The sequence below is a fragment of the Eurosta solidaginis genome, chromosome 3 (assembly GCF_040869045.1).
Source record: "Eurosta solidaginis isolate ZX-2024a chromosome 3, ASM4086904v1, whole genome shotgun sequence".
Taxonomy (NCBI): Eukaryota; Metazoa; Arthropoda; class Insecta; order Diptera; family Tephritidae; genus Eurosta; species Eurosta solidaginis.
Window position 1 is genome coordinate 226,993,268 of NC_090321.1, and position 24,440 is coordinate 227,017,707.

Here is a 24,440-nt window from a genome sequence, read left to right on the forward strand (position 1 = left end):
TCGGTCTCGTCCGCAATTAACGAAATTGTACAAAAAAAAGAACTAGGTCTAAACTGTAAATTTTAACGCTAGTTCGGAGACATCAAAGTAGCACCACTAAGCGAACTTGACCTATACTAACGATTTTTGAACTATTTGAATTATTCCTCCCATAATCTAAATAATCTCTGAACATCGATTACAAGGTTGCCGTTTTCGTTCTTACTTAAGTTTGCCACAGACTTAAAACCTTCCGTCTGTCGCCGAATTTTATTGTAAAATTTACGGACGTTATTCCTGGTGGCTAGCAGCTTAAGCTCCTCGCACTCATGCCTTTCTGCCTCTGCTTTTTTCTTCCTTACAGGTCGTCTCGCTTTCTATTTCAAATCACGGTACGCTCAGAGGAAAACGCTGCTCTAAAATCCAGCACCACCGAACTCAATTCAAGCTTTTCATGTTCTTCCTTTTTTGTTCTTGAAAAATGAATGACCTGTTCTCAAAAAAACAACCTTGTTTTTATCCTGACAACCATTTTCTTGAAAAGAGAACGGCTGCTCTTAAAATATGAACAAATGTTCTATTAATGAGAACAATGTTCTTAAATTAAGTTCAAGAAAAAGGAAACGGTACAATTCGTGTGCCCTACAATGTTAAATACAACATTTGGCACAAGCTATCAAGCAGTTGTAGTGGCCCAGCGCACAGTAGTCGGTTGCATTGGCCAAAAATAAAAATATCTAAGTGAAAAGTTTGTCACCAAATGTGTCGTTAGTATCTATTATTAGAACAGCCTTTTAAAAGGTATGAATATTGAAGTCAAAGGTATATACTTCTTTTTGAAATAATTTTAGTGTCTTTAGCTTGCGTTCTTTTTTTTTTTTTTGTTATTTAAAATTTCATCATTGCGTTTATTAGTGGTTATTTGTATAAATATTTCAATTTCAGCTAAAGTTTTAGTTGGGTTCCTCACCGATGCTCAAAGTGTTAATATCAGCTGCCACTTTCTGCCACTATGTTTTGCGACAGTTTTCTAATAGTGTCAACCTGACAAATTATTATATCGTATGTCATATGTATACACATGTAACATACGACATTATTTTATCTAGTCCACGATATGCAAATGTAAACTTTTTTGTTTTTTGTCTTGTTATTGTTATGTATGCAAGATCTTTTAATAACTTTAATTTCTTTATTTAATCCTATTAAACATTGTATTTGCGGAAGAGAGATAATATCACTTTTACCCCCACATCTACTTACTTTTTGTATGCATGCGGTGAAAGTGGGTGGTTGCGGGTCGGCATGAAGGTATCACCCGCACCAATTTTATTGAAAAAAGAATTCTCACATATTTGTAAAGCCGTGACCACAGTTTCACGTTGATATCTCTACCGGAAGTATTTTTGGCCACCAACTCCATATAAGACAGACCACTGTGCAGCGGCTATGATGTTGCGGTTGCGATCGTGTGGCGCGAGTTCGATCACCGTCAAAGTCTGAAGTTTTTTAAAACAATTTTTTTTTATATTCTATTTTTTTAACTCTTAATTTTTGTTCAGTTTCATTCACATGTGTACAGGTAATTCTCAAAATTGTTATGAAATGTTTTAAATATATATTCAGATTGCATCATCAAATAAGAAAAATATCTCGATAAGAGAACTATATGAAAATATGCATATTATGCGTTTTTTTTTCAAACCTTTTGGATTTTAAAAATAGTTCTTTTGTTATTAATATTTTTTACCTGCCCACTCCCACCAATGATCAAGCACAAATTGTTCTAGAAGCGTGTGAATCTTAAATCAAGCCGAAGAAGTGCTTGAAATGAGTTCAGAAGGTTCACACATTAATACCAAAGTGGTCAGAAAATACGACCCGTGTGCTTGGAAAAACTGTTCTTAAAACAAACACATCGGCCACGAGTTAAGAAAAAACGTACTTAGCAGACTTTTGTCAACGAATGATCTTAATTTTGAACTTGTTTCGTTCGTTTTAGAACTTTTTTTTCTCTGATTGTAGCGCTCACACACTCTTTTGTCGCGCTCGCTTTTAACGTAGCCGTGTAGGCAGCGTCTTTTCTTTCGTTTGCAACGCGGCATTCTTCATCGTACCAAATGTTTTCCGTGGTCGCCGGTAATCAATGTCTTCTCGGCGACAGTACGAAGTGCGTAAGAGAGATGCTCCACTAATCCTGCATCCCGTCGGGTTCACTTGTGCACTCGGCGCGTGGGTATGAGAGTCGACTTGCGAAATCATTGGCGGTTTGTTCGGTTTGCAGCCTTTCGACGTCTAGCCTTCCTTATGTTTTTTATTGTTCTCTGGTTTTAGCCACGCAGAACTGCGCGCATATTTTGACTGCGAAGAGATAATGGTCCAAGTCGATGTCAGGTTCTCGGATCGTGAGCACATTCAAAACACTAGAGGCATGCCGTCCCTCGCAAAAAGTGGTCGATCCGATTGCATGTCTTTCGATTGGATGACAGCCATGTAGCTTGACGTATATATTTATGCATGTACCTCGTGCTGGATATGACAATGTTCATGCATTCTAAGCTTTCATAGAAAGCGCCTTTCACCTCATCGTCTTTCTCTTTGTCGGTGCATGAGCGCTGATGAATGATATATTGAATAATTTTTATTTTATTCGGATAGCGGCGAGACGCTCGTCCACAGGCGTGAACGCCAATACTTGAAAACAAAGTCTCTCTGAAGGCTGCCATTTAGGGAACAGACATTCCAGGTACATGCCCTCAAATCATAGACCTTTTAACGTTTGCCATAGTTGTCATCAGTTAAAGGTTGTTTTCTTATCCGAGGCTTTGCTGAGTTTTTCATTGAAGTTTGGTATGGCGTGGCGGGTTCCAAGCCGTGCACAACCCGCTCAGCGGAGAACAAAATATTATTTGCACTTTTATATAGCGAGCCGCTTGATTCAAAACAGACGCCCGTTTGCAGCCGCACATTATGGGTGACAGATGCTGCTGATGAAAATCCCTCAGCTAGCCCTTAAGCCGAGTATGGTAGAGTGGCCAAACCAGGTTGTCGCCTTCCCATATTAGCTCACCACTAAACGGCTGTTCAGTGGCTACCCAGAGGAATAATAAATACACTTATTTTCGGTGTACTTTCAAACTTAGCACCAAAATAGTGCAATGTTAAAGTGTTTGATGTGATTGTATATTATTTTGATTTTTTATGTACAACAACACCACAAAGTGCGGTTTTGACACCAAAATTTATATGTGTGTGATTTCTTCCACATAAAAAAATATGTTTGCTAAAAAAAATCGTTAAGGCAGATCAACACGATGGGTCAAATGGTTGCAAGGGAGTGTTGCACGAAAAACCTTGGTAAACTTCTTGAAATTAATGCATCATAGAGGATCCCGAACATAGGTGTTCGGCAAAAAAAGTAAACTACTTAGAACCCCAAGGTGACTGCCTTCGAGTTATTTATACATATCTTCGTTTTAGACTCGGAAGTCACAATATCCCAATTGGTATTATGACAACCCATAAGCAATGTCATAATCTCAAGTAAAAAACTTGGGGCTATGCCATTTGGAATTATGTCATGTACATAACCGCATTGAAACATGTTTGTTTACGTTTCAGATTGTTTATTCTTTCGCAAGACAAGGGGTCTAATGATTAATAAATAAAGATTTTTTTTATAGCTTTAACATACATTTTTAAATTGTTTTCATACAAATTTCTGAAAACTTGAAGACAACACATTTCCTTATTTTTTATTCACACAACACATGGGAATCTTTAATTAATGTCTCTTTAGCAATTCGTTTGTGTTCTTTTCAGTTCAATAAATAAAGGAATTACTAATTAAAACCCCACGATCGCTAGACAATATTTACTTTTTGATTAAAAAAATATTTGAAACCAACCTTGTAGTCTTCGAAATTAAAGTTAAATTTACTTAAAGCAAATGCTAAGTTTTTTATTCACTGCGCTAATTGTCTTGCAATTTTAAATAAACAGTCTTAACGAATAGACAAACATATTTCAATACGTATATATCTTTTCCAAGAAAAATCTTTTGTGCGCATGAAATAACATATTCAAGCACCAGGTGCTCCTCTTGCTGCTCTTTTAGCTGACCGTGTAATAGGTGAACCAACACGATCTCCGAGCAGCCCGCTAGAACGTACAAGTAGAGGGAGAGTTGTGCAACAGGGGGGGGGGGGGGGAGGGGGGATGGGAAAGCGCTGGTGGTAATCCTTCACCAAGTAATCCTACACCAAGTAATCGTTCACCAAATAATCCTTCACCACGCAGCCCGACACGTCGAGACACTTCAAAACATGTACAACAACAAGGTGAGGAAAGCTCGGGTAGTAAAACTTCACCACGGAAAAAGCGTCCAAAATCTGCACAAGGTAATAAAAACGCTGGTGATACAAGTGGTCAAACTTCATCAAGTATAGTGCGCAACAAACGCCAATCACGCTAGTAACCCCAGTCAGCAGACGAATAGTCCACGATGTCGCATAGAGTCAAAAGATTTTGGGAGCTTCAAATTTCATTATATGTACTTCGTACAAAGGAAACTTTGAAGTATTATTATATATACATATGTACATATGTAATGGGTTGTAGAAAAATAAAGCACTTTCAAAAAAAAAAAGAAGAAAAGTTTATTTCATTCACTTTTTTGTGTTTCCATGACAATATACAATTTTAGCTTAAGTGTAAGGTTTTTACTTTTACCTTTAAGCTTATCCAAAGAGTCCCGAAGTGGTTCCTAAATAGCCCCGACATTTCTTTAAAATATTACAAAAATAATTTAAAAGATATCTCTCTAAAAATCGTTAAGGCAGATCAACATGATGGGTCAAAAGGTGAGTGTTGCCCGAAAAACCTTGGTAAACTTGAAATTAATGGATCATAGAGGATCCCAAAGCATAGGTGTTCCACAAAAAAAAAAGCAAACTACTTAGAACCCCAAGGTGACTGCCGTCGAGTTATTTATGTAAAGCTTCGTTTTGGGATTATAAATAACACCCCATAAGCAATAACATAATCTCAAGTAAAAAACTTGGGGCTATGCCATTTGGAATTATGTCATGTACATAACCGCATTGAAACATGTTTATTCACGTTTCAGATTGTTTGTTCTTTCGCAAGACAATGAGCCTAATGAATAAAAAATAAACATTTGTTTTTTATAGCTTTAACATCAGGACCGTAGCGAGACTGGTGCAAGCGGTGCGGTGCACCAGGGCTCCCACCGCCGAGGGGCCCCTAAAACCGCCGAGTCGCAAAAGTTTCACCGAATAATGTATACACTAAAGTATTGTTATTATTTTTTATTTATTTGATTCAAATTCTAATGCAAAAGCAGATATCGGGATGGACGTCTAGGATAGAAATTGAGTAAAATACTGTATCCTACACATACTAAACATCGATTTAGAACATCTATTAAAAATTAGCGGCTTCGCCTTGGATTGTGAACTGTGGATGAGCGAAAATCGACGTTACGAATGTGCCGAATGAGCTACTATTACCGATACTTAGCATAGACTTGACTTGACTTGGCGTAAACTTGGCAACCTAGTCACGTTTATACTCCACTTAGCGCATACAATCTGGCATCATAATCAAAAAATGTCAATTTGCATGACAAAATGTCAAAATGAAATGGAAAGAAACAAATGGCATCTCAAAATGTAAACGTCACTTAGAACTTATAAAGCAAATCAAAATTCAACAGACTTCTAAGTCAAGTTAAAGCTGGAGACATTGGTGCTTTATCGGTAACCGTATCGGTAACCTTATAACAACTGATTCGACCAACCTTATGAGAATCAATGCAATCGATTATTGATGCCGCTAAGGTCGTAACCGTATCGTAGCCAACCAATTGGGTTTTGGTTTACCGTCGTAACGATAAACAGCTGATTACGTTAGGGATACGGATACAGCGATACGACATACGGCACCAATGACTCCGGCTTAAGTGTTGCTAAGTGTTGAGTAATCAATAACATACAATGTTCATTTAACAGAACTGTAAGTGACAGTTCTCAAGTCAAGTCAAGGCTATGCTAAGTATCAGTAATGGGCCCTTTAGGGTCTGAAAATTATCTAATTATTGAAAGATTTTAAGCCCTTTAATATATAGTCGTGTAAATAGACACAACGAAATTCCACTACATATATACGAACGACTCGAGACTCGAGAACCGTGCACGCAGATTATATTAAAACCTAGTAGGAAGTAAAGTAGATCAATTAAGTAAGGTTTCTCGGTATGCGAAAATTGTCCATAATGATGTTGGTAAACCACAAGAGCTCAAGATATGTGAAGTATTTACAGGGTTTCAAGAAATTCAAGATCCAACTGCGAAGGGTCTCTCCCAACAAATTGTTGAATTAGTTGAGAAAAAAGGATTACGAATGAAAAAATTCTGCAGGCAAACCTACGATGGCGCAGCTGTCATGAGCGGTTGCTTGAATGGGGTACAAAAACATTTAAAGGAAAAAGCTCCTTATGCGTATTTTGTTCTTTGTCAAACAAAATTCTTAAATTTGCCGTTTTTTTTGAGGTAGTTCAAGATGTTTATAATTATTTTGGAAAAGTATCGTTCGTTGGAAAAATCTTCAGTTCTGCCGTGATGATGAATATTCCGAAAATAATCGAATTACCCTCAAAACTTTGAATCCTACTCGCTGCGCTGGTCGATATGATGCTGTGTACGCTCTTACAGTTAGGTTGGGGCACATTCTCAAGGATTTGTCACGTATCGTTCTTACAATCAAAAAATACGATGAAAAAAATGAAGCTGCAGCACTCCAAAAAAATTAGAAAAGTTCGATTTCGTATTGCTGCTGACAATCCAATGCAGAATCCTAGAAATGTAAATGTTGCATCTAAGGCTCTTCAGTCAAAAGAACTTAACCTTTTTACAGCTAAGAACTACCTGGAAAATGCTTTCTCAGAAGTCACCAACATTCGTCATTCTTTTAACGAATTGGTTTTAGAAGCTTCTGAATTATGTGCGAAATTAGGTTAGGTTGAACTGGCCGGTCCATGAGGACCTCACATAGGCTGATTGAGTCTGTAGTGTTACCAGAAGTTTGTTTCAACGACCAAACTGAAAACCCCTATCAAAAACCAGGACCTATGTAATAAAATAACTCCCTCCTCTTGGCAAATACTAGAAGCTTCCTAGGACTTAAGCCACTTGCTGCTTCTAGATCTGACAGCTGTATCACTCCTAATAGCTGGAGTCTTAGCCTGGCAAGTGCAGGGCACGAGCACAGAACGTGCTCGGTCGTTTCCTTCTCCAACCCGCACTTCATACATCTGCTATCACTGACCAAGCCTAATTTAAAGGCATGTGATTCAGAAGGCAGTGTCCAGACAGAATACCCGTCATAAGTCTACAGTCCTCTCTTTTTAATGATAGAAGCAACTTTGTAAGTCTAAGGTTGTAAGACCTACACATAATCTTCAACACTTTACAGCCCCGCGCTTGAACCCACGCCTATTCCGCTTGGTCGATCATGTGCACCTCTCGCCTTCGCTTAATCTCGCCCAGTCTTTATGGGACCTCTACGGAGAAAGCTTCAAGGGAGCTAGTTTTTAGCTAGTTCATCCGCATTTTAATTCCCATCTATTCCCATGCGAAATTAAGTATCAGTAGCAAGTTTGAGGAAAAAAAAAAAAAAAAATCAAAAAATATTTTGATGAGCTCTGCGGCGATGAAAGACTCACTGATTCTGAAAAACTGTTCAAGGCTTAAATTTTCTATCCAATGGTTTATACGATTTGCTCACAGTTAAAACAGAGATTTGAAGGAATGACTATGGTTCTGGATACGTATATAGTTGTACAACCTCAATTCATTACTACTTCAATTGAATCCGAAATAAAAGTAGAGGCAGACAAATTCGTTCAAAAGATTCCAGATCACATATCCCCATTGTTTCCAGCACAGTTGATGTCAATGAAAGCCGCGTTCAATTCAAAAATAAGTCAAGTGGAAACAATGAAAGAGCTGGCATATTTTCTTGTAATTGAAAACAGTTCATTGATATCAAATTTTTCAGAGGTTTATACTGCTTGCAATGTTCTTTACCATCCCAGAAACAACTGCCACCGATGAACAATTGTTTTCAAAATTAAACTTGATCAACAATTATTTGCGAAGTTCGTTGGGTAATGAACGATTAAGTGGACTGACTGGCAGTCCTATCTTTTGAAAAGGAAAGAGCTCGGAAAATTGATTTTTCAAAAAAATCGATGATTTTGCGAGGAACAAAATTTTCTAGAATGAGGGACTCAAGAAACTCACAATATGTTCAAGAAAATTTGAAGTTATAATGTTATTGAGATTTTACATTGATTATTAGTCATTAAGTTACTAGTCAAATGTAGTGATATAAGAATATTTATTCAACAAGTAGTACGACAATTTGGCTGTAAAAAAGTATGTAAAGAAACTATGTATTCAAGACAATATAAAAATATCTTACAAGCAAAACCTTTTGTGTCGTATAACCTTTTTTTTAGAAAAAAGGCCTCCTGTGAATTTTGCACAAGGGCCCACACGACCTCCGGTACGGCTCTGTTTAACATACATTTTTAAATTGTTTTCATACAAATTTCTGAAAACTTGAAGAAAAACATTTCCTTATTTTTTATTCACACAACACAATGGAATCTTTAATTAATGTCTCTTTAGCAATTCGTTTGTGTTCTTTTCAGTTAAATAAATAAAGGAATTACTAATTAAAACCCCACGATTGCTAGATAATATTTACTTTTTAATAAAAAAAAAAATATTTTAAACAGAGATGGATTAGCGTGTGCCATAGAGCTAGGTTCACCTGGTTGTTATGGACTCCAGTCAAATTTTAGGCAATCAATAACTTTCACACAAATAACTTTTTGGCAAACTTAGAACATCTTAACATCGAAGAACGTATTAAAGTTGCTGCTATCCTATGAAAATTTGTTTTATAAGGAAGGGGAAAAGCTTACAGCAACACAGAATATTCAACACAAACTTGTAACTGCAACTGATAACCCTATATTTTCCAAAATGTATCGTTATCCTAAAATGAATAAACAGAAGATAAATCGACAGATAAATGAAATGCTAGAGTAAAATATTATAACCCCATCTTGTTCGACAGCCCACTGCGGATTGTCCCAAAGAAAATAGATGGTACAGGATCAAAACAATGGCGGATAGTGATAGGCTACAGGAAATTGAATGAAAATATGATTTCAGATAAATTCTCAATATCGACGGAATATTGGACAAATTGGGCAGAGCCATGTACTTCATCACACTGGGCCTTGCAAAAGGTTTCCATTAGATAGTGCTGAAGCCAGAGGATCGTAAGAACACCGCATTTTTAACCCTACACGGACACTTTGATTTTGTTAGTATGCCGGTTGGGTTAAAGAATGCACCATCCATTTTCCAAAGGCTCATGAACTCTGTGCTTAAAAAGTACATTAATAGAATATGTGTCGTATTCCTGGACAGCATACTAGTGTTTACCACTTCTTTAGAAGAGCATTTAGCTAACCTTAAATTAATACTTGAATCTTTGTGAAACGCTCAACTTAAGATACAAATCACAAAGTGCAAGTTTTTAGCTAAGGAAACCGAATATTTAGATCATATCCTGACTCCCGGATGAGTAAAAAAAAAACTGAAATGGTAATTCAAAATTTTAAATTACCAGCAATCGATAAACAAATCAGGTATTTCTCAGGAATGGCGGGATATTGCCGCAAATTTATAAAGATTATGAAAAAGTCGCTTATTCCAGGATTTGTTATTTAAAAAAAGATAGAAAACTATACGTAAATGACCCAAACTGTGTACCAGCCTTTGAAAAATTAAAATCATTAATAACCGATCATCGTATTTTGCGATACCCCAACTTCAAGAGAAGATTTAAATTGACAACTGATGCTGGCAGTTTTGCTTCAGCTGCTGTTCAGCGCCTAGGACGCTGTACGACCATGAAAAAAGCTATGCAACGGTCCAGAAAGTGTTCTTGGCCACTGTTTGGCCCGTCCATTAGTTTAGGCCATACCTGTACTGTACAGTATTCGATTTACATACCGATCAACAACCGCTTAAGGGGTTGCAAACATAGTACGATGGGAAAAATATTAACTATCGTCTCCAAAGATGGCTCATAAAACTGGGAAACTACGAAGATAAAATTGATTATATCCAGTGGAAAGATAACAAAATTGCAGATTTCATAAACAGAATATATTTCTATACGAATGAAATTAATGCGCTAGTAAATCCGAACGATCGAGCACGCTAAGACTCCAGCTATTGGGAGTGATACAGCTATCAGATCTAGAAGCAGCAAGTGGCTTAAGTCCTAGGAAGCTTCTGGTATTTGCCAAGAGGACGGAGTTGTTTTATAACATAGGTCCTGGTTTTTGATAGGGGTTTTGAGTTTGGTTGTTAAAACAAACTTCTGGTAACACTACGGACTCATTCAGTCTATGTGAGGTCCTCGTGGATCGGCCAGTTCAACCTAACCCATCCTACTGCCGCTTAGCTACCCTGCAGTCAAACAAACTAGTTGTATACTAGAAGAATACTAGTTTGCCAAAAATCTCAACTAGTATGAGTTCTGTCTTTTTTCCATATTACCAACTGGAATTTTTAACACGGCGATGTCCTACGAAATATCAATTGCCAGCCTCTGCATCAGCATCATACCAATTGACAAACTAGTCATTATATACACCAACATCATACCAATTAACATACTAGTCAGCCTTTGCGCCAGCATTATACCAGATGGCATACTAGTTATTATATACACAAAAAAAAAAAAAAAATATATCATACCAATTGACATACAAGTCAGTAGACTGGGTTGGTCCCCATACAAAAAAAGAAAGTTGCTAATGTCCGCCCCTAAATTTGAAGATTATGTTGAGAGGGTTTCGGAAAAATTGTTTTTAATTTTTTTTGATCCTTCGAAATACAGCCAAAAAGGTTTTTTCGTTGTAACTTGGTTATTTGACGACCGATTTTTAAAATTGATATGCCATTATTTTGGCCTTGACAAACTCCACATTTCTGTTTAATGTCCTTTTAAGCTATGAAGTCGTTTTCACATGATTAGGTCAGCTAACAAAATTTTACCCCCCCCCCCCCCCCCCCCCCCTCAAATGTATGTTTTTTTCCTTACCAAACGAAAGTACTTAAAAATCAAAGAAAATGTTGCTTTGAAACCATATTACTAAAATAATAAACAAAGAAGTTATAGCACTTTCAATATTTATTCCAACTGTTATTTTACCTGATTCTTATTATACTTAGACCTGAAACTCATGACATTTTTGTAGGAAAAATTGAAGGGTTTGGATTGAAAAGTTAATAAAGATATGCCAAATATCAGGAATAGGGGAAGTCAAAGTAAATAAGTGAGTCAAACCTGTAGTTTCGTATTTATAATAATAACGCTATGCGACAAAATCAACTTTTTTTCTGGGTATTGTACAAAACCCACTTTTTTGTATGAATTGAGGCTTAAGTAAACAAAGTACTATCTCCGTTCTTCGAACCGAAATTAAATTTTTTTGTTAACGCGTTCAGCAAATTGAAAAAGTAAAGGTGAAAAGTTAGAAGTCAGAAGTCGTATTCAGAAGTCAGAGTCTGACTTTTCTCCTCGTATAACAGCTGTGATACTAAATTTCTCAAAAAAAGAATCCAGCCCTTCTAATAAGGAAAAGGGCGGACCACGCCCACATTTTTACTTGTTCAATTTGCTGAACGCTGAAAAAAGTTGATTTGTCGCATAGCGTTATTATTATAAATACGAAACTACAGGTTTGACTCACTTATTTACTTTGACTTCCCCTATTCCTGATATTTGGCATATCTTTATTAACTTTTCAATCCAAACCCTGCAAATTTTCCTACAAAAATATCATGAGTTTCAGGTCTAAGTATAATAAGAATCAGGTAAAATAACAGTTGCAATAAATATTGAAAATGCTATAACTTCTTTGCTTATTATTTTAGTAATATGGTTTCAAAGCAACGTTTTCTTGAATTTTAAGTACTTTCGTTTGGTAAGAAAAAACATACATTAGGGGAGGTAAAATTTTGTTAGCTGACCTAATCATGTGAAAAAGACTCCATAGCTTAAAAAAACATTAAACGGAAATGTAAGCACCACAAGGCCAAAATAATGGCATATCAATTTTAAAAATCGGTCGTCAAATAACCAAGTTACAACGAAAAAACCTTTTTGGCTGTATTTCGAAGGATCAAAAAAAATTAAAAAAATTTTTTCCGAAACCCTCTCAACATAGTCTTCAAATTTAGGGCGGACATTAGCAACATATTTTTTCGACCCAGTCTACTAGTCAGTATATTCAACATCAACATACCAGTTGGCATACTACTCAGTCTATGCATCAATGTAATCACAGTTGACATACTAGTCGATATTTGCATCAGCATCCTACTATTTAATATACTAGTCTCAGTTGGGTTGAAAAATTACTTGAAAATTGATAAATTAGCTCAAATTTATGTTATTCATTATATTTCATATATATAAAAGGTATATATATACATATGTATATAACTTTAAAATTTATTACTTCAATACATCATGCTTTGCAATAAATTTTAATAAAAATACGTACATATATATGAAAATTAAAAAGTAACGGAATAACACACGAATGTGACGCAATCTCAAGACGCAGGGCTAAGTTTATGGATTCACCATGGCCAGAACATTCCCACATTAAATCCCTCAAGCCAAGAGAACTGCTAGGGTTCATCATGGAAGTCGGATGGGATGAGGTGCTGACCAAAGGTCGCAGTGCAATGCTCAATAAATTATCTATCTATCTAACGGAGAAGTGACGAATCAGTAGTGGTTGACTGTGTAAAAACAGGCCAAGCTGCACTAGCGCCGTCCTGTAATGAGTGTTAATGGAGTTCAGAATGTTGGTAGTGATATGCACTTTACGGAAGTCATGCTTATGGCTGGAAAACCGAACAATTTCATTTAATTGAGGGAATCATAACGGCTTTAAACGTTTTCGTTACTGACTAAAGGGATAATATCGGTAGATACTGGCTGGGTTTCCGGTCTTTCTCTGTTATTCTGGAAAGTCATAGGCTTTTAACGACAAGTAGAAAAAATGTCCTAGGCTACTGATGCCCTCATGGCACAGGTGTTTTGGCATCGGTATAGGTATTCCGTCTGGGACTATTGATATGTATGGCTTGGCCTTTTCAATAACTTCTTTAACCTCTGTTGAGGTAACGGTGAGGGTTGACTCGTCATGCTTGTGTGTATGTGCCCGTTCATTTGGACGATATCTAGCATTGTCAACTGAAGTATGCATTGCAAATTGCCTACAGAAAGCACTCGCGCATTTCCTCGAGCCGACAGACGAAATTCTAGTCAAATGAATTATTTAAATACTAACTAGTATTAATAACACCACAAAATTATAGTCAATGAACTATTCAAAAGCTGACTAGTATGAATAAACCCACTGTTACGGAGCCAACTCAGCCAAACAAAATTTAAGTTCCTGGTTTTTATTCGTATGGTAACTCTTATTATTATTTATTGTGACTTGAATTCTTATACCACTGTGAATATTGTATAATTCGATTCTTTTTAATATTGACCGTTTCCGCTTCCTTCTTAAAAACGAACGGAGGAAGAGAAGCACGAATAAGTAAGAGGGAGATTTTGTCAAATTATATTGTATTAATCAATAACATTCTTCCAGATATTAAAACGCAACAAATTTTAGAAGTGTATGTAAACTGTCGTTTTTAATATATTTGTGTTCTTATGCCACTGCCGAACATTATTTTTAATATTTATTCTGGTGACGCATGTCACGATACAATTTGCGAAACAGAATAATTTGGTCAACCGATAGTGCAAGCATAGACATGACAAATTCCGAACATAGCTCAGAAAATGAGGAGGAGGTGAATCGCACCGTAATCGACCAAGAGGATGCAATTTCTAAACTACAGGAACAAATAAAGAATTTACAATTTTCTCTTGCTGCTTCTGAGAAGGAGAGGTTATGTTTGAAACAAATACTTTCATTGACACAATTAGGTGCATCTGCCAGCACATCAAAGGCCACTGTCTCTCTTGCCGACATGAGCCACGCCAACACACCCGCCGCCACTAGAAGCTACAGTAGCGGAATAGGCTACTCCGCATATTTGCCAGCCGCTATTGATAATTTTGCCGATCGTACAATACAATCAAATACTCCTATAAATAACGCCTACGTCAATCGTGCCGACGAAAGCTCCATACGAATGATAAATTCTACCGCCAATCTAAATGAAGTACAAATTTCTACTTACAATAATGCCGCCTCTTTCGCCGAGTTACCAGTCTCAGCCAGTATTTTCACTACCAACGTCAATGCTGCTCATCGTACAACAGGTAATTTCCCTTCATTTTACTTGCCCAACGTTAGTTCTGCCGAAGTAAACGCCCCTACAAGCCACCCACATAATTTGCCATTAAACAATCAAATAACGTGGACACCGTCCTATAATCAGCCGCCAATGCGAAAATTGTGAGATTTGCCAGAGTTTTCCGGTGCCGCAGAAGAGTGGCCAATGTTCTCGGTTGCATTTAAAGAAACTACAAGCGCTTTTGGCTACTCAAATTTCGAAAATTTACAACGCCTCCAAAAATGCCTAAAAGGAGACGCCCGCAGTAGGGTGGAATCTTCATTGATTCACCCTTCGAGCGTTAACGCAATCATGTCAACGCTCCAATTTCACTTTGGCCGCCCTGAGTTGCTAGTTAGGAGTCAACTCTCTAAGGCACGAGCCTTTCCTGCTATCAGCTTCAAAAATATCAGCGAAATTGTTAATTTGTCCACAATGGTTTCAAATCTTGTTGCCTTTCTCGAGAATGCTGCTCTCAAATCCAATGCTGCTTGAAGAGCTTGTAAGCAAACTGCCGCAAAATAAACGAGAAGAATGGCTCGTCACATATTCGCCATAAATAAACCATATCCAACTATACAAGAATTTAGCATCTGGTTGCAACAAATATCTTTATATATCGCTATGGCTACTGAAGTTAATACGTCAAAAACAAACAAAGATCAGCTTGCACAAAAAAGTAATAGAATTTCAAGACCAGTGTTAACGATAGGAGAAGAAAAACAAAGATGCCAGTTTTGTAATTCGAATCATAAATTGTACCAGTGTACTAATTTCAAAGATGCCGATTATAATAAACGTTGGGAAGTTGTAAAAAAGAATAGATTATGTTTTTCTTGCCTTTCTACAAGCCACAACATGCAAAATTGTCCTCGCCGGCGTGAATGTGGTGTATCAGCTTGCCGTAAATACCACCATAAATTACTCCATAACCACATAACAGCAACCCTACATGCTGGCAACACCGCTAACACAGAACAAGCTGTGGCAACTGTTAGCGAATGTCAAAAGAACAATCATCAAAACAATAATCGCAAAATAAACAAACAAAACTTGCAAAAAGGCAAAGAATGTGGTACTTTGCTTAAATTTTTGCCGATAAAACTGCATGGACCAAAAGGCAGCTTGGAAGTAATGGCCTTTATAGACGATGGGTCGAAGGTTACACTATTAGAGGAACGCATAGCCAATCGTATAGGTTTGAGAGGTGCAAGTAATTTGTTGCACTTAAAGTGGTTCGATAACCAAACGACAACAGAAGTATCAAAGCGAGTGGAAGTGGAAGTTTCTAGTGCACACGAGTCAACGTAATTTCACATGAAAGATGTACGTACAATAAAGCAACTTCTTCTACCCCCACAGAGTTTATGTGCCGAGGAGTTTAAGCAAACCTATGAAGATTTAAGCAATATTCCTATTGAGAGCTATAAAAACGCTGTACCGCATATTTTAATAGGTGTGTCACATACCAATTTAGTTAGACCCGTGCGTGTTATAAACTTTGCTGAAGGTTATACGGCTCACGAGACAAAGCTAGGATGGACACTTTTTGGTTCCTATGAGAATAGGGAGGATAACACTACCATTTTTCATGTGCATATTGAAGAAAATTATATGTGTAAGCTACAAAAACAAATATCTGTTTTCCTTATGTTTGAGAATTACCAAACAAATGCTTTGCCTGAAATAAAATCTGCTAGTGATGTTAGGGCCGAAAAAATACTTGAAGAAACAACCAAGTTAATTGATGGTAGGTATGAGACCGGACTTTTGTGGAAAGATGATGACGTGTCGCTTCCTGAAAGTTACAATATTGCGTTAAAACGTCTCCAAATAGTAGAAAGAAAAATGATGCTTGATGAAAGTTATGCCAAATGGTAGAACGAAAAAATAAACGAGTACGTAGATAAGGGTTATGCTAGAAAGCTGAGTTCAGCTGAAGCCGGTCATGTAGATCAGTGAACATGGTATTTACCGCATTTTGCTGTGTACAATATGAATAAAAGTAAGAAACCTAGACTCGTTTTCGATGCTGCTGCAAAAATAAATGGAGCTTCGCTAAATTCAGTTCTCATGAAAGGGCCCGATTCTTATCAGCCAAAGTCATTGCAGTCGTTTCTTTTTAAATTTCGCGAAGGCAAGATTGCCGTTTGTGGAGATATTCGCGAAATGTTCCACCGCGTGAATATACGGAAGCCAGATCAAAATTCTCAGCGATTCCTTTGGCGAGAAGGTGATCATGGTAGACAGCCTGATGTGTACGTTATGGTTGCAATGATTTTCGGCTCCGCTTGTTCTCCATGCTCAGCCCAGTACGTAAAAAACCTGAATGCGAGTAGATTCAAAGAAGAGTATCCGCTTGCTGTAGAAGCGATTGTTGATCGCCTTTATGTAGACGATTATGTAGACAGCTTTTCTAGTGTAAACGAAGCTATACGCGTTACAGAGCAGGTAACTGACATATACCAAAAAGCTGGGTTCGAACTTCGAGGCTTTGTGTCGAACTCAAACGAACTTCTGCGAGCAATTTACAAAAAGCCGAAGCCGGAGGAATACACTAATACTACGAAATATACGTGTAGTGGAGAATCAGTTTGCGAGAAAGTGCTAGGCATGCACTGGGATGCAAATAGCGATATATTTACGTTTAAGCTAATGTTTTCAAGAATACCAAAGCAGGTTTTGGACGGTAAACGGCGTCCGACAAAAGCGGACTGTTGGGCCTCACAATGTCAATCTTTGATCCGTATGGGTTTTTATCTAATATAACGTTAACACCAAAAATTTTGGTGCAAAAGTTATGGCAGTTAAATATTGACTGGCATGAACCCATACCGAATGAAATTAACGAAACCTGGTATCATTGGTACAGGTCTCTCACAGCGCTAACAGCATTTAATATACCCAGATGTTATCATTTAGATTTCGGGGATCCCTCAACCGATATTCAGCTGCATCTATTTGTCGATGCGAGCGAGCTTGCTTACGCAGCCGTTGCATACTGGCGCATTTGCCACTCAAACCAAGTACGAGTTAGTTTTGTTGTAGGGAAATCCCGTTGCAGCCCACTGAAGCCGTTATCGATCCCACGTTTGGTGCTTCAGTCTGCTGTTCTGGGAACGCGAATTAAAGGCTTTATTTTAAGCAGTCACACCGTAAAGCCACAAAAAATAGTCTTCTGGTCGGATTCAAAGACCGTAATCCAATGGATTCGTTCCGATGCGCGACGTTATAAGCAATTAGTGTCCAATAGAATATCTGAAATTCTTCACTCGTCTGAAGTCTTACACTGGAGGTGGGTTCCTGGATCTCAAAATGCAGCTGATGATGCGACCAGACCGCAGAAGGAAGTTAAGCTTTCATCGAACTCCAGGTGGATTCTCGGGCCCTCGTTCCTCGAGTGCCCAGAAAAAAATTGGCCCGTTATGCCAGAAGAAGTATCGATTATTTCAGAAGAAGAAGAGAAACGGACAAAGCAGCTCTTCACCATCCAAGCCGATGTAGACGTAATACCATTTATGAAGTATTCCAATTATTATACATTTTTGAGAGTTATGACCTGTGTAAGATTTGCAATTTCCAAGTTCAAGACATATTTACGGAATAATACAACTACGCGAAAAGATTGCAAAATCAATGCATATGAGTTAAAAAAGACGGAGTATATGTTAGTTCGGTTCGTGCAGGAAGCAACATTTTTTGAGGATATTGTTTTACTCCGAAATAACAAGACCCTGCCAAAGAATAGTTCACTTTTTAGTCTAACACCGGCGATTGATGACGAAGGAGTACTGCGACTGGGTGGCCGATTCGACAATGCTGAATCACTTCCAATGTATACAAGATGGCCAATTATAATGCCAAAAAATCATGCGATGGCACGGTTAATTACTCGTCATTATCATGAGATGTTCTATCATCAAAATCAAGAAGCCATCATTTACGCTATTAGAAGCAAATATTGGATACCCAATATACGAAACCTCCTACGGTCAGTACAGCATGAATGTCAGCTTTGTAAAAACAAGTCAGCAGCTCCGAATCCGCCACTAATGGGACAAATCCCCGTAGATCGACTTACGCCGTATGTTAGACCATTTTCTTACACTGGCCTAGATTATTTTGGGCCCATTATGGTATCTATAGGCCGCCGGCGTGAAAAAAGATGGGTTGCGCTATTTACGTGCTTGACAGTTCGGGCTATACACTTGGAAATAGCACGAGATCTATCTTCTGACGCAGTAATTTTATGCTTAAAGAATTTCGTGATTCGCAGAGGCATACCTGTACGTATACGCAGCGACAGAGTGACAAACTTCGTTGGGGCAAGTAAAATTGAATGGGTTTGCGTTGAAAAGGGCTTGGAAGCAGAGTGCAGTCGGCGCGGAATCGAGTGGATATTTAACTCACCAGCCAATCTATCGGCTGGAGGGGCATGGGAGCGTATGGTACGCAGTGTAAAGAGAGTTTTATCATTTACCTTAAAGGAAGTAGCGCCACAAATAGAAACATTACAAAGTTTGCTTATTGAAGCTGAAAACCTGGTAAACTCTAAGCCGCTCACACATTTATCCATCGATAGCGCTGACTCGGATCCGATAACTCCTAACCACTTTATTCTAGGTTGCCCAAACTACATTCAAACATCTGATTTATCAAAACCTGTGTGTCTTCAAAAACAATGGCAAATTGTGCAACGGTTGAAACAAACATTCTGGCGCAGGTGGATGTTGGAATATTTGCCAACTCTAACTAGGCACACCAAATGGCAACAACCAGTAAGGCCGCTAGAGGTCGGGAACGTGGTTATTATCTGCGACGACAAGGAATGCAGAGGCGAATGGAAACGTGGAATAGTTCTGGAGGTGTATCCTGCTCCTGATGGTCAAGTTAGATTGGCGCTGGTTAAAACAAAAGGTGGGAATCTACGCAGACCTGCCTCAAAACTAGCGGTGCTGGACGTAAGGAGTGAACCTCAAATCACTGATGCTCCTTCGATTCACGGGGGGCGGAATGTTACGGAGCCAACTGAGCCAAACAAAATTTAAGTTCCTGTTTTTATTCGTATGGTAACTCTTATTATTATTTATTGTGACTTGAATTCTTATACCACTGTGAATATTGTATAATTCGATTCTTTGTAATATTGACCGTTTCCGCTTCCTTTTTAAAAACGAACGGAGGAAGAGAAGCACGAATAAGTAAGAGGGAGATTTTGTCAAATTATATTGTATTAATCAATAACATTCTTCCGGATATTAAAACGCAACAAATTTTAGAAGTGTATGTAAACTGTCGTTTTTAATATATTTGTGTTCTTATGCCACTGCCGAACACCCACAAAATTCTAGTCAATGAACTAGAATATTTGCTGACTACTTTGGCTTCTGACTGCAGGGTATGGACGGCAGTGTAAGTATGCTTTCGATCCCTACACCGTAAAGCCTTTCCGTACGTAAACTCTATAACATTGTCAGGCAAAGGGTTCCACCTTGGGAATTATTTCGCCATGGATTCAACAAAATTCATCATTAGGCAATGACAAGCAACTTATTTATGAGTGAATTCATTTTAAATATGCCTAAGACCTTAAGAGAGCAGTTTTGGAAAATCCCGTTATCTGGCAAGCCTTGCATGTCTAGAAAGGTATTTTTAAAACCCGCCTTAGAAGCGCATAACAGAAAACAGTAAAGAAAAAGTTAAAATTTTTGAACTGCTAAAAATAAAAGGCGGATTAATGTTTGCCAAACACACACGATATAAAAAAATGATACTAAAATAAATAAAAATAAAACAATCAAACGCACAGAAAGACATAAACAAGTTAAAAATTGCTATCGTAAGTGAGGAAAATGACGACCAGGCTGTACGATAGTCGTAACGACGTAAGCGTATTGTAAGGGTACGAGAAGCGTGCGAGTTGTATGCGGTTCTCTATTTAAAAAGATACGTACGACACACAATCGTATGCTATTTTACTTTTTTTCACGAGCCCGAAACGATGACGAGTCGACTCGTATGCGGAAACGTCATATGAAAGCTTTATGTGGTGTTTGTTGCTTTTAACCTCTAAATTTCTGGCTTTTGTTATATGGTTTTTCTTACATAATCTGTAAAGAGTACCAGCTAAAATATCTCGAATTATCGTCTGGATCAGAACTATCTTAGAAATATAGTTGATACTTCCAACGCCGATATTTATAGGGTGGTTCAGAACTATTAAAAGAGGTAATGAAGTTCTACTAGAAGCAACATGTGAAATAACGGTCTCGTCCGCAATTAACCAAATTGTACAAAAAAAAAGAACTAGGTCTAAACTGTAAATTTTAACGCTAGTTCGGAGACATCAAAGTAGCACCACTAAGCGAACTTGACCTATACTAACGATTTTTGAACTATTTGAATTGTTCCTCCCATAATCTAAATAATCTCTGAACATCGATTAGAAGGTTGCCGTTTTCGTTCTTACTTAAGTTTGCCACAGACTTAAAACCTTCCGTCTGTCGCCGAATTTTATTGTAAAATTTACGGACGTTATTCCTGGTGGCTAGCAGCTTAAGCTCCTCGCACTCATGCCTTTCTGCCTCTGCTTTTTTCTTCCTTACAGGGCGTCTCGCTTTCTCTTTCAAATCACGGTACGCTCAGAGGAAAACGCTGCTCTAAAATCCAGCACCACCGAACTCAATTCAAGCTTTTCATGTTCTTACTTTTTTGTTCTTGAAAAATGAACGACCTGTTCTCAAAACAACAACCTTGTTTTTATCCTGACAACCATTTTCTTGAAAAGAGAACGGCTGCTCTTAAAATATGAACAAATGTTCTATTAATGAGAACAATGTTCTTAAATTAAGTTCAAGAAAAAGGAAACGGTACAATTCGTGTGCACTACAATGTTAAATACAACATTTGGCACAAGCTATCAAGCAGTTGTAGTGGCCCAGCGCACAGTAGTCGGTTGCATAGGCCAAAAATAAAAATATCTAAGTGAAAAGTTTGCCACCAAATGTGTCGTTAGTATCTATTATTAGAACAGCCTTTTAAAAGGTATGAATATTGAAGTCAAAGGTATATACTTCTTTTTGAAATAATTTTAGTGTCTTCAGCTTGCGTTTTTTTTTTTTTTTTTTTTTGTTATTTAAAATTTCATCATTGCGTTTATTAGTGGTTATTTGTATAAATATTTCAATTTCAGCTAAAGTTTTAGTTGGGTTCCTCACCGATCCTCAAAGTGTTTATATCAGCTGCCACTTTCTGCCACTATGTTTTGCGACAGTTTTCTAATAGTGTCAACCTGATAAATTATTATATCGTATGTCATATGCATACAAATGTAACATACGACATTATTTTATCTAGTCCACGATATGCAAATGTAAACTTTTTTGTTTTTTGTCTTGTTATTGTTAATTTCTTTATTTAATCCTATTAAACATTGTATTTGCGGAAGAGACATATTATCACTTTTACCCCCACATCTACTTACTTTTTGTATGCATGCGGTGAAAGTGGGTGGTTGCGGGTCGGCATGAAGGTATCACCCACACCAATTTTATTGAAAAAAGAATTCTCACATATTTGTACAGCCGTGACCACAGTTTCACGTTAATATCTCTACCGGAAGTATTTTTGGCCACCAACTCCATATAAGACAGACCACTGTGCAGCGGCTATGATGTTGCGGTTGCGATCGTGTGGCGCGAGTTCGATCACCGTCAAAGTCTGAAGTTTTCTAAAACAATTTTTTTTTATATTCTATTTTTTTAACTCTTAATTTTTGTTCAGTTTCATTCAAATGTGTACAGGTAATTCTCAAAATTGTTATGAAATGTTTTAAATATATATTCAGATTGCATCATCAAATAAGAAAAATATCTCGATAACAGAACTATATGAAAAGACGCATATTATGTTTTTTTTTCAAACCTTTTGGATTTTAAAAATAGTTCTTTTGTTATTAATATTTTTTAACTGCCCACTCCCACCAATGATCAAGCACAAATCGTTCTAGAAGCGTGTGAATCTTAAATCAAGCCCAAGTAGTGCTTGAAATGAGTTCAGAAGGTTCACACATCAATACCAAAGTGGTCAGAAAATACGACCCCTGTGCTTGGAAAAACTGTTCTTTAAACATCGGTCACGAGTTAAGAAAAAACGTACTTAGCAGACTTTTGTCAACGAATGTTCTTAATTTTGAACTTGTTTCGTTCGTTTTAGAACTTTTTTTTTCTCTGAGTGTAGCGCTCACACACTCTTTTGTCGCGCTCGCTTTTAACGTATCCGTGTAGGCAGCGTCTTTTCTTTCGGTTGCAACGCGGCATTCTTCATCCTACCAAATGTTTTCCGTGGTCGCCGGTAATCAATTTCTTCTCGGCGACAGTACGAAGTGCATAAGAGAGATGCTTCCGCTAATCCTGCATCCCGTCGGGTTCACTTGTGCACTCGGCGCGTAGGTATGAGAGTCGACTTGCGAAATCATTGGCGGTTTGTTCGGTTTGCAGCCTTTCGACGTCTAGCTTTCCTTATGTTTTTTATTGTTCTCTGGTTTTAGCCACGCAGAGCTGCGCGCATATGTTGATTGCGAAGAGATAATGGTCCAAGTCGATGTCAGGTTCTCGGATCGTGAGCACATTCAAAACACTAGAGGCATGCCGTCCCTCGCAAAAAGTGGTCGATCCGATTGCATGTCCTTCGATTGGATGACAGCCATGTAGCTTGACGTATATATTTATGCATGTACCTCGTGCTGGATATGACAATGTTCATGTATTCTAAGCTTTCATAGAAAGCGCCTTTCACCTCATCGTCTTTCTCTTTGTCGGTGCATGAGCGCTGATGAATGATATATTGAACAATTTTTATTTTATTCGGATAGCGGCGAGACGCTCGTCCACAGGCGTGAACGCCAGTACTTGACAACAAAGTCTCTCTGAAGGCTGCCATTTAGGGAACAGACATTCCAGGTACATGCCCTCAAATCATAGACCTTTAAACGTTTGCCATAGTTGTCATCAGTTAAAGGTTGTTTTCTTATCCGAGGCTTTGCTGAGTTTTTCATTGAAGTTTGGTATGGCGTGGCGGGTTCCAAGCCGTGCACAACCCGCTCAGCGGAGAAGAAAATATTATTTGCACTTTTATATAGCGAGCCGCTTGATTCCAATCAGACGCCCGTTTGCAGCCGCACCTTATGGGTGACAGATGCTGCTGATGAAAATCCCTCAGCTAGCCCTTAAGCCGAGTATGGTAGAGTGGCCAAACCAGGTTGTCGCCTTCCCATATTAGCTCACCACTAAACGGCTGTTCAGTGGCTACCCAGAGGAATAATAAATACACTTATTTTCGGTGTACTTTCAAACTTAGCACCAAAATCGCGCAATGTTTAAGTGTTTGGTGTGATTTTATATTATTTTGATTTTTTATGTACAAAAAACCACAAAGTGCGGTTTTGACACCAAAAATTTATATGTGTGTGATTTCTTCCACATAAAAAAATATTTTTGCTAAAAAAAAATCGTTAAGGCAGATCAACATGATGGGTCAAATGGTTGCAAGGGAGTGTTGCACGGAAAACCTTGGTAAACTTCTTGAAATTCATGCATCATAGAAGATCCCGAACATAGGTGTTCGGCAAAAAAAGTAAACTACTTAGAACCCCAAGGTGACTGCCTTCGAGTTATTTATACATATCTTCGTTTTAGACTCGGAAGTCACAATATCCCAATTGGTATTAAGACAACCCATAAGCAATTGACATAATCTCAAGTAAAAAACTTGGGGCTATGCCATTTGGAATTATGTCATGTACATAACCGCATTGAAACATGTTTGTTCACGTTTCAGATTGTTTGTTCTTTCACAAGACAATGAGCCTAATGATTAAAAAATAAACATTTGTTTTTTATATCTTTAACATCAGGACCGTAGCGAGACTGGTGCAAGCGGTGCGGTGCACCAGGGCCCCCACCGCCGAGGGGC

The 24,440-nt window shown here is 37.8% G+C and overlaps 2 protein-coding genes across 4 annotated transcripts in view; both read left to right on the plus strand.

The window, feature by feature from the left end:
* The window catches only part of Sesn (Sestrin), a 516,933-nt gene that overhangs the window by 119,682 nt on the left and 372,811 nt on the right, over positions 1-24,440 (plus strand). The gene's annotated exons all lie outside the window — the stretch shown is intronic.
* Positions 13,684-16,158, plus strand: LOC137246999 (uncharacterized). Its single transcript, XM_067778066.1, has 3 exons — positions 13,684-13,717; positions 13,772-15,775; positions 15,831-16,158. Exons 2-3 carry the CDS (start codon positions 15,003-15,005, stop codon positions 15,871-15,873), a joined length of 816 nt encoding a protein of 271 aa, XP_067634167.1. The 5' UTR covers positions 13,684-13,717; positions 13,772-15,002; the 3' UTR covers positions 15,874-16,158.

What these genes read in the sequence shown, in the direction of transcription:
- LOC137246999 (XM_067778066.1), top strand. Translation starts at nt 15,003, where the DNA reads ATGGCTCGTCACATATTCGCCATAAATAAACCATATCCAACTATACAA. An exon ending in TCTAGTGCACACGAGTCAAC is followed by an intron (nt 15,776 to 15,830) that starts GTAATTTCACAT and finishes CTACCCCCACAG; the next exon opens with AGTTTATGTGCCGAGGAGTT.